Raw genomic sequence first — 10986 nt, forward strand, 5'->3', positions numbered from 1 at the left:
TTGATTCCGGGAGGATGCTAATGCACTCATTTGTTGATTCTTTATATATACCGCTGTAAGGAGACGAAATGTGCTACAAAGCTCCTTGTGAATTTCTTTTTTTTTTTTTTTCTTTTTGCTGCGTTCCATTTAAAAGAAAATGATTACAACCGAAGCTGAATATATTGTCGACGCTGAAATAAAGTATGCATAAAATATTACGGTGTGTCTTCACTCAAGAAAAGAGAGAAAAGATGCCGTAAGTTTTTTTTTTCTTTCCTCTTTTCTTCTTTCTTTTTTTTTTTTTCTTGTACTTGTCAGAAAACAGTGCGTATGCACGCGCGAGAAAAGGAATTGCGGGTGCGGCAACACCGATCCTTCCGCGTCCAACACGACTAGAATTGCGGAAGTACGAAAAAGGTTGTTGCGCAAGTTATATAGGGTTCCAGTATAAAACAATATGTTTGGAGAGAAGTGCGCAGGTTGTAGTTGTTAGTTGCAGGCTAGCGCACGCAGCCTTTTTTCGCCTAAAACAATTAAAGCAACAAAAAAGAAGGAAAAACAGAAAACGGAATGCGTGAAAATGCTACAGCCTGTAATAAACCTTGAGTAAATTAAACGAGCCACTTGACATATAAAAGGCCTTTCGGGGGAGGGGAAATTCACAAACATTTACGAAACAATATAAGCTATAGATATCGAAAGAGAGGAAGCGCCTTTGAAAGAGAGACATGGGTTCCAAGGCACATGTATGCACAGTATACCTGTTGTTGCTGTTTGCTTTTACCAGCGAAGCTCTGCCCAATACCTTTGATGTCACGAAATATGGTGCCAAGGCAGGATCGGATATCACTAAGGTATGGAAGTAAATTCGATTCTCGATATCGCGACGGTATTTCCTAGATTGTTGCGGCCAGGTTTTTCATTCCCGTTTTCGTTTTTAGGCTTTATTGAGTGCGTGGAAAGAGGGATGTGCAGCAGCGGGTTCCGGCAAAGTCGTGGTACCAAAAGGGAAGTACTTTTTAGGCGTGGTGGATTTGATAGGCCCTTGCAAGGGTGCCATGCATCTTCAAGTGGAAGGAACGTTGGTGGCGCCAGCAAAAGCTAGCCAACACAGCAAGAATAGCTGGGTTACATTGAGATACCTGGACCGATTAACGGTATCCGGTGGCGGGGCCTTCGACGGACAAGGAGAAATTGCTTGGGAGCGAGCGCACTGTGGCGACAGATGCAAGACACCACTTCCAATTGTAAGCAAAACCGAATGCTACTTTACAAAACAACAGCCATTCATAGACCCGTTCATGGCAGCAATACTAATAATGTTTTCTTTGCGTAATTGCTGTATCAAAACTGTACCAGAACCTACGGTTTGACTTCGTCACCAACAGCATAGTTGAGGACGTAACTTCCATCGATAGCAAGCAGTTCCACGTCAATGTCCTCGGCAGCAAAAACCTCACCTTCCAGCGGTTTTCAGTGAAAGCCCCGGGACATAGTCTCAACACCGATGGAATTCACATTGGACGATCGGAGGGGATCAACATAATTAATTCAAACATTGTCACCGGTGATGATTGCATCTCCATTGGCCAGGGGAGCAAGCAAGTACGAATCACAAATGTAAGGTGCGGACACGGGCATGGCATTAGTGTTGGAAGCTTAGGAAAGTACGAGAAGGAAGAACCTGTGTCCGGAATTTATGTAAAGAATTGCACAATATACGACACTGACAATGGCGTGAGAATTAAGACTTGGCCCGCATTGTATGGTGGCATTGCGTCGAATATCCATTTCGAGGACATCGTCATGCAGAACGTCAGCAATCCCATCATTATAGATCAAATGTACTGCCCATGGAACCTATGCAATCGGAAGGTAACTTTTTAATTTTCATTTTTTTTCAACCAAAAAGGGGAATCTTTTTTGTTATTAATGTTTATTCATGGAGATCATATAGTTGTGTGATGTTGGCTAGAAGAATACATTTATACTAAAATATTGTGCCTTTTTTCAGAAGCCATCAAAAGTTCAAATCAGCGACGTCAGCTTCAAGAATATTCAAGGATCGTCAAGAACGCCCACGGCCGTTCAAATTACGTGCAGCAGCAGCGTACCATGCAAGGACATTGTGCTTTCTAACGTTAACCTCAAGTACACCGGATCTAAGGGATCTGCAAAATCTGTTTGTACAAATGTTAAGCCTAGGATTATAGGAAAGTTGATTCCGGGAGGATGCTAATGCACTCATTTGTTGATTCTTTATATATACCGCTGTAAGGAGACGAAATGTGCTACAAAGCTCCTTGTGAATTTCTTTTTTTTTTTTTTTCTTTTTGCTGCGTTCCATTTAAAAGAAAATGATTACAACCGAAGCTGAATATATTGTCGACGCTGAAATAAAGTATGCATAAAATATTACGGTGTGTCTTCACTCAAGAAAAGAGAGAAAAGATGCCGTAAGTTTTTTTTTTCTTTCCTCTTTTCTTCTTTCTTTTTTTTTTTTTCTTGTACTTGTCAGAAAACAGTGCGTATGCACGCGCGAGAAAAGGAATTGCGGGTGCGGCAACACCGATCCTTCCGCGTCCAACACGACTAGAATTGCGGAAGTACGAAAAAGGTTGTTGCGCAAGTTATATAGGGTTCCAGTATAAAACAATATGTTTGGAGAGAAGTGCGCAGGTTGTAGTTGTTAGTTGCAGGCTAGCGCACGCAGCCTTTTTTCGCCTAAAACAATTAAAGCAACAAAAAAGAAGGAAAAACAGAAAACGGAATGCGTGAAAATGCTACAGCCTGTAATAAACCTTGAGTAAATTAAACGAGCCACTTGACATATAAAAGGCCTTTCGGGGGAGGGGAAATTCACAAACATTTACGAAACAATATAAGCTATAGATATCGAAAGAGAGGAAGCGCCTTTGAAAGAGAGACATGGGTTCCAAGGCACATGTATGCACAGTATACCTGTTGTTGCTGTTTGCTTTTACCAGCGAAGCTCTGCCCAATACCTTTGATGTCACGAAATATGGTGCCAAGGCAGGATCGGATATCACTAAGGTATGGAAGTAAATTCGATTCTCGATATCGCGACGGTATTTCCTAGATTGTTGCGGCCAGGTTTTTCATTCCCGTTTTCGTTTTTAGGCTTTATTGAGTGCGTGGAAAGAGGGATGTGCAGCAGCGGGTTCCGGCAAAGTCGTGGTACCAAAAGGGAAGTACTTTTTAGGCGTGGTGGATTTGATAGGCCCTTGCAAGGGTGCCATGCATCTTCAAGTGGAAGGAACGTTGGTGGCGCCAGCAAAAGCTAGCCAACACAGCAAGAATAGCTGGGTTACATTGAGATACCTGGACCGATTAACGGTATCCGGTGGCGGGGCCTTCGACGGACAAGGAGAAATTGCTTGGGAGCGAGCGCACTGTGGCGACAGATGCAAGACACCACTTCCAATTGTAAGCAAAACCGAATGCTACTTTACAAAACAACAGCCATTCATAGACCCGTTCATGGCAGCAATACTAATAATGTTTTCTTTGCGTAATTGCTGTATCAAAACTGTACCAGAACCTACGGTTTGACTTCGTCACCAACAGCATAGTTGAGGACGTAACTTCCATCGATAGCAAGCAGTTCCACGTCAATGTCCTCGGCAGCAAAAACCTCACCTTCCAGCGGTTTTCAGTGAAAGCCCCGGGACATAGTCTCAACACCGATGGAATTCACATTGGACGATCGGAGGGGATCAACATAATTAATTCAAACATTGTCACCGGTGATGATTGCATCTCCATTGGCCAGGGGAGCAAGCAAGTACGAATCACAAATGTAAGGTGCGGACACGGGCATGGCATTAGTGTTGGAAGCTTAGGAAAGTACGAGAAGGAAGAACCTGTGTCCGGAATTTATGTAAAGAATTGCACAATATACGACACTGACAATGGCGTGAGAATTAAGACTTGGCCCGCATTGTATGGTGGCATTGCGTCGAATATCCATTTCGAGGACATCGTCATGCAGAACGTCAGCAATCCCATCATTATAGATCAAATGTACTGCCCATGGAACCTATGCAATCGGAAGGTAACTTTTTAATTTTCATTTTTTTTCAACCAAAAAGGGGAATCTTTTTGGTTATTAATGTTTATTCATGGAGATCATATAGTTGTGTGATGTTGGCTAGAAGAATACATTTATACTAAAATATTGTGCCTTTTTTCAGAAGCCATCAAAAGTTCAAATCAGCGACGTCAGCTTCAAGAATATTCAAGGATCGTCAAGAACGCCCACGGCCGTTCAAATTACGTGCAGCAGCAGCGTACCATGCAAGGACATTGTGCTTTCTAACGTTAACCTCAAGTACACCGGATCTAAGGGATCTGCAAAATCTGTTTGTACAAATGTTAAGCCTAGGATTATAGGAAAGTTGATTCCGGGAGGATGCTAATGCACTCATTTGTTGATTCTTTATATATACCGCTGTAAGGAGACGAAATGTGCTACAAAGCTCCTTGTGAATTTCTTTTTTTTTTTTTTTCTTTTTGCTGCGTTCCATTTAAAAGAAAATGATTACAACCGAAGCTGAATATATTGTCGACGCTGAAATAAAGTATGCATAAAATATTACGGTGTGTCTTCACTCAAGAAAAGAGAGAAAAGATGCCGTAAGTTTTTTTTTTCTTTCCTCTTTTCTTCTTTCTTTTTTTTTTTTTCTTGTACTTGTCAGAAAACAGTGCGTATGCACGCGCGAGAAAAGGAATTGCGGGTGCGGCAACACCGATCCTTCCGCGTCCAACACGACTAGAATTGCGGAAGTACGAAAAAGGTTGTTGCGCAAGTTATATAGGGTTCCAGTATAAAACAATATGTTTGGAGAGAAGTGCGCAGGTTGTAGTTGTTAGTTGCAGGCTAGCGCACGCAGCCTTTTTTCGCCTAAAACAATTAAAGCAACAAAAAAGAAGGAAAAACAGAAAACGGAATGCGTGAAAATGCTACAGCCTGTAATAAACCTTGAGTAAATTAAACGAGCCACTTGACATATAAAAGGCCTTTCGGGGGAGGGGAAATTCACAAACATTTACGAAACAATATAAGCTATAGATATCGAAAGAGAGGAAGCGCCTTTGAAAGAGAGACATGGGTTCCAAGGCACATGTATGCACAGTATACCTGTTGTTGCTGTTTGCTTTTACCAGCGAAGCTCTGCCCAATACCTTTGATGTCACGAAATATGGTGCCAAGGCAGGATCGGATATCACTAAGGTATGGAAGTAAATTCGATTCTCGATATCGCGACGGTATTTCCTAGATTGTTGCGGCCAGGTTTTTCATTCCCGTTTTCGTTTTTAGGCTTTATTGAGTGCGTGGAAAGAGGGATGTGCAGCAGCGGGTTCCGGCAAAGTCGTGGTACCAAAAGGGAAGTACTTTTTAGGCGTGGTGGATTTGATAGGCCCTTGCAAGGGTGCCATGCATCTTCAAGTGGAAGGAACGTTGGTGGCGCCAGCAAAAGCTAGCCAACACAGCAAGAATAGCTGGGTTACATTGAGATACCTGGACCGATTAACGGTATCCGGTGGCGGGGCCTTCGACGGACAAGGAGAAATTGCTTGGGAGCGAGCGCACTGTGGCGACAGATGCAAGACACCACTTCCAATTGTAAGCAAAACCGAATGCTACTTTACAAAACAACAGCCATTCATAGACCCGTTCATGGCAGCAATACTAATAATGTTTTCTTTGCGTAATTGCTGTATCAAAACTGTACCAGAACCTACGGTTTGACTTCGTCACCAACAGCATAGTTGAGGACGTAACTTCCATCGATAGCAAGCAGTTCCACGTCAATGTCCTCGGCAGCAAAAACCTCACCTTCCAGCGGTTTTCAGTGAAAGCCCCGGGACATAGTCTCAACACCGATGGAATTCACATTGGACGATCGGAGGGGATCAACATAATTAATTCAAACATTGTCACCGGTGATGATTGCATCTCCATTGGCCAGGGGAGCAAGCAAGTACGAATCACAAATGTAAGGTGCGGACACGGGCATGGCATTAGTGTTGGAAGCTTAGGAAAGTACGAGAAGGAAGAACCTGTGTCCGGAATTTATGTAAAGAATTGCACAATATACGACACTGACAATGGCGTGAGAATTAAGACTTGGCCCGCATTGTATGGTGGCATTGCGTCGAATATCCATTTCGAGGACATCGTCATGCAGAACGTCAGCAATCCCATCATTATAGATCAAATGTACTGCCCATGGAACCTATGCAATCGGAAGGTAACTTTTTAATTTTCATTTTTTTTCAACCAAAAAGGGGAATCTTTTTGGTTATTAATGTTTATTCATGGAGATCATATAGTTGTGTGATGTTGGCTAGAAGAATACATTTATACTAAAATATTGTGCCTTTTTTCAGAAGCCATCAAAAGTTCAAATCAGCGACGTCAGCTTCAAGAATATTCAAGGATCGTCAAGAACGCCCACGGCCGTTCAAATTACGTGCAGCAGCAGCGTACCATGCAAGGACATTGTGCTTTCTAACGTTAACCTCAAGTACACCGGATCTAAGGGATCTGCAAAATCTGTTTGTACAAATGTTAAGCCTAGGATTATAGGAAAGTTGATTCCGGGAGGATGCTAATGCACTCATTTGTTGATTCTTTATATATACCGCTGTAAGGAGACGAAATGTGCTACAAAGCTCCTTGTGAATTTCTTTTTTTTTTTTTTTCTTTTTGCTGCGTTCCATTTAAAAGAAAATGATTACAACCGAAGCTGAATATATTGTCGACGCTGAAATAAAGTATGCATAAAATATTACGGTGTGTCTTCACTCAAGAAAAGAGAGAAAAGATGCCGTAAGTTTTTTTTTTTCTTTCCTCTTTTCTTCTTTCTTTTTTTTTTTTTCTTGTACTTGTCAGAAAACAGTGCGTATGCACGCGCGAGAAAAGGAATTGCGGGTGCGGCAACACCGATCCTTCCGCGTCCAACACGACTAGAATTGCGGAAGTACGAAAAAGGTTGTTGCGCAAGTTATATAGGGTTCCAGTATAAAACAATATGTTTGGAGAGAAGTGCGCAGGTTGTAGTTGTTAGTTGCAGGCTAGCGCACGCAGCCTTTTTTCGCCTAAAACAATTAAAGCAACAAAAAAGAAGGAAAAACAGAAAACGGAATGCGTGAAAATGCTACAGCCTGTAATAAACCTTGAGTAAATTAAACGAGCCACTTGACATATAAAAGGCCTTTCGGGGGAGGGGAAATTCACAAACATTTACGAAACAATATAAGCTATAGATATCGAAAGAGAGGAAGCGCCTTTGAAAGAGAGACATGGGTTCCAAGGCACATGTATGCACAGTATACCTGTTGTTGCTGTTTGCTTTTACCAGCGAAGCTCTGCCCAATACCTTTGATGTCACGAAATATGGTGCCAAGGCAGGATCGGATATCACTAAGGTATGGAAGTAAATTCGATTCTCGATATCGCGACGGTATTTCCTAGATTGTTGCGGCCAGGTTTTTCATTCCCGTTTTCGTTTTTAGGCTTTATTGAGTGCGTGGAAAGAGGGATGTGCAGCAGCGGGTTCCGGCAAAGTCGTGGTACCAAAAGGGAAGTACTTTTTAGGCGTGGTGGATTTGATAGGCCCTTGCAAGGGTGCCATGCATCTTCAAGTGGAAGGAACGTTGGTGGCGCCAGCAAAAGCTAGCCAACACAGCAAGAATAGCTGGGTTACATTGAGATACCTGGACCGATTAACGGTATCCGGTGGCGGGGCCTTCGACGGACAAGGAGAAATTGCTTGGGAGCGAGCGCACTGTGGCGACAGATGCAAGACACCACTTCCAATTGTAAGCAAAACCGAATGCTACTTTACAAAACAACAGCCATTCATAGACCCGTTCATGGCAGCAATACTAATAATGTTTTCTTTGCGTAATTGCTGTATCAAAACTGTACCAGAACCTACGGTTTGACTTCGTCACCAACAGCATAGTTGAGGACGTAACTTCCATCGATAGCAAGCAGTTCCACGTCAATGTCCTCGGCAGCAAAAACCTCACCTTCCAGCGGTTTTCAGTGAAAGCCCCGGGACATAGTCTCAACACCGATGGAATTCACATTGGACGATCGGAGGGGATCAACATAATTAATTCAAACATTGTCACCGGTGATGATTGCATCTCCATTGGCCAGGGGAGCAAGCAAGTACGAATCACAAATGTAAGGTGCGGACACGGGCATGGCATTAGTGTTGGAAGCTTAGGAAAGTACGAGAAGGAAGAACCTGTGTCCGGAATTTATGTAAAGAATTGCACAATATACGACACTGACAATGGCGTGAGAATTAAGACTTGGCCCGCATTGTATGGTGGCATTGCGTCGAATATCCATTTCGAGGACATCGTCATGCAGAACGTCAGCAATCCCATCATTATAGATCAAATGTACTGCCCATGGAACCTATGCAATCGGAAGGTAACTTTTTAATTTTCATTTTTTTTCAACCAAAAAGGGGAATCTTTTTGGTTATTAATGTTTATTCATGGAGATCATATAGTTGTGTGATGTTGGCTAGAAGAATACATTTATACTAAAATATTGTGCCTTTTTTCAGAAGCCATCAAAAGTTCAAATCAGCGACGTCAGCTTCAAGAATATTCAAGGATCGTCAAGAACGCCCACGGCCGTTCAAATTACGTGCAGCAGCAGCGTACCATGCAAGGACATTGTGCTTTCTAACGTTAACCTCAAGTACACCGGATCTAAGGGATCTGCAAAATCTGTTTGTACAAATGTTAAGCCTAGGATTATAGGAAAGTTGATTCCGGGAGGATGCTAATGCACTCATTTGTTGATTCTTTATATATACCGCTGTAAGGAGACGAAATGTGCTACAAAGCTCCTTGTGAATTTCTTTTTTTTTTTTTTTCTTTTTGCTGCGTTCCATTTAAAAGAAAATGATTACAACCGAAGCTGAATATATTGTCGACGCTGAAATAAAGTATGCATAAAATATTACGGTGTGTCTTCACTCAAGAAAAGAGAGAAAAGATGCCGTAAGTTTTTTTTTTCTTTCCTCTTTTCTTCTTTCTTTTTTTTTTTTCTTGTACTTGTCAGAAAACAGTGCGTATGCACGCGCGAGAAAAGGAATTGCGGGTGCGGCAACACCGATCCTTCCGCGTCCAACACGACTAGAATTGCGGAAGTACGAAAAAGGTTGTTGCGCAAGTTATATAGGGTTCCAGTATAAAACAATATGTTTGGAGAGAAGTGCGCAGGTTGTAGTTGTTAGTTGCAGGCTAGCGCACGCAGCCTTTTTTCGCCTAAAACAATTAAAGCAACAAAAAAGAAGGAAAAACAGAAAACGGAATGCGTGAAAATGCTACAGCCTGTAATAAACCTTGAGTAAATTAAACGAGCCACTTGACATATAAAAGGCCTTTCGGGGGAGGGGAAATTCACAAACATTTACGAAACAATATAAGCTATAGATATCGAAAGAGAGGAAGCGCCTTTGAAAGAGAGACATGGGTTCCAAGGCACATGTATGCACAGTATACCTGTTGTTGCTGTTTGCTTTTACCAGCGAAGCTCTGCCCAATACCTTTGATGTCACGAAATATGGTGCCAAGGCAGGATCGGATATCACTAAGGTATGGAAGTAAATTCGATTCTCGATATCGCGACGGTATTTCCTAGATTGTTGCGGCCAGGTTTTTCATTCCCGTTTTCGTTTTTAGGCTTTATTGAGTGCGTGGAAAGAGGGATGTGCAGCAGCGGGTTCCGGCAAAGTCGTGGTACCAAAAGGGAAGTACTTTTTAGGCGTGGTGGATTTGATAGGCCCTTGCAAGGGTGCCATGCATCTTCAAGTGGAAGGAACGTTGGTGGCGCCAGCAAAAGCTAGCCAACACAGCAAGAATAGCTGGGTTACATTGAGATACCTGGACCGATTAACGGTATCCGGTGGCGGGGCCTTCGACGGACAAGGAGAAATTGCTTGGGAGCGAGCGCACTGTGGCGACAGATGCAAGACACCACTTCCAATTGTAAGCAAAACCGAATGCTACTTTACAAAACAACAGCCATTCATAGACCCGTTCATGGCAGCAATACTAATAATGTTTTCTTTGCGTAATTGCTGTATCAAAACTGTACCAGAACCTACGGTTTGACTTCGTCACCAACAGCATAGTTGAGGACGTAACTTCCATCGATAGCAAGCAGTTCCACGTCAATGTCCTCGGCAGCAAAAACCTCACCTTCCAGCGGTTTTCAGTGAAAGCCCCGGGACATAGTCTCAACACCGATGGAATTCACATTGGACGATCGGAGGGGATCAACATAATTAATTCAAACATTGTCACCGGTGATGATTGCATCTCCATTGGCCAGGGGAGCAAGCAAGTACGAATCACAAATGTAAGGTGCGGACACGGGCATGGCATTAGTGTTGGAAGCTTAGGAAAGTACGAGAAGGAAGAACCTGTGTCCGGAATTTATGTAAAGAATTGCACAATATACGACACTGACAATGGCGTGAGAATTAAGACTTGGCCCGCATTGTATGGTGGCATTGCGTCGAATATCCATTTCGAGGACATCGTCATGCAGAACGTCAGCAATCCCATCATTATAGATCAAATGTACTGCCCATGGAACCTATGCAATCGGAAGGTAACTTTTTAATTTTCATTTTTTTTCAACCAAAAAGGGGAATCTTTTTGGTTATTAATGTTTATTCATGGAGATCATATAGTTGTGTGATGTTGGCTAGAAGAATACATTTATACTAAAATATTGTGCCTTTTTTCAGAAGCCATCAAAAGTTCAAATCAGCGACGTCAGCTTCAAGAATATTCAAGGATCGTCAAGAACGCCCACGGCCGTTCAAATTACGTGCAGCAGCAGCGTACCATGCAAGGACATTGTGCTTTCTAACGTTAACCTCAAGTACACCGGATCTAAGGGATCTGCAAAATCTGTTTGTACAAATGTTAAGCCTA

General features: G+C 42.5%; 3 protein-coding genes across 3 annotated transcripts; all 3 read left to right on the forward strand.

Annotated features, from left to right (window-relative positions):
- Positions 1-2433: 2433 nt before the first annotated feature.
- LOC122724002 (polygalacturonase-like) lies at positions 2434-4122 on the forward strand. Its single transcript, XM_043958152.1, has 5 exons — positions 2434-2438; positions 2501-2599; positions 2970-3036; positions 3124-3429; positions 3512-4122. Exons 1-5 carry the CDS (start codon positions 2434-2436, stop codon positions 4067-4069), a joined length of 1035 nt encoding a protein of 344 aa, XP_043814087.1. The 3' UTR covers positions 4070-4122.
- Positions 4123-4633: 511 nt separating this feature from the next.
- LOC110619005 (polygalacturonase-like) lies at positions 4634-6322 on the forward strand. The gene is made up of 5 exons (XM_043958153.1): positions 4634-4638; positions 4701-4799; positions 5170-5236; positions 5324-5629; positions 5712-6322. The coding sequence occupies exons 1-5, from the start codon at positions 4634-4636 to the stop codon at positions 6267-6269; spliced, it is 1035 nt and encodes a 344-aa protein (XP_043814088.1). The 3' UTR covers positions 6270-6322.
- A 511-nt stretch (positions 6323-6833) lies between these two features.
- On the forward strand, positions 6834-8523 carry LOC122724003 (polygalacturonase-like). Its single transcript, XM_043958154.1, has 5 exons — positions 6834-6838; positions 6902-7000; positions 7371-7437; positions 7525-7830; positions 7913-8523. Exons 1-5 carry the CDS (start codon positions 6834-6836, stop codon positions 8468-8470), a joined length of 1035 nt encoding a protein of 344 aa, XP_043814089.1. The 3' UTR covers positions 8471-8523.
- The last annotated feature ends 2463 nt before the right edge of the window (positions 8524-10986 follow it).

The sequence above is a fragment of the Manihot esculenta genome, chromosome 7, assembly GCF_001659605.2.
Source record: "Manihot esculenta cultivar AM560-2 chromosome 7, M.esculenta_v8, whole genome shotgun sequence".
NCBI lineage: Eukaryota > Viridiplantae > Streptophyta > Magnoliopsida > Malpighiales > Euphorbiaceae > Manihot > Manihot esculenta.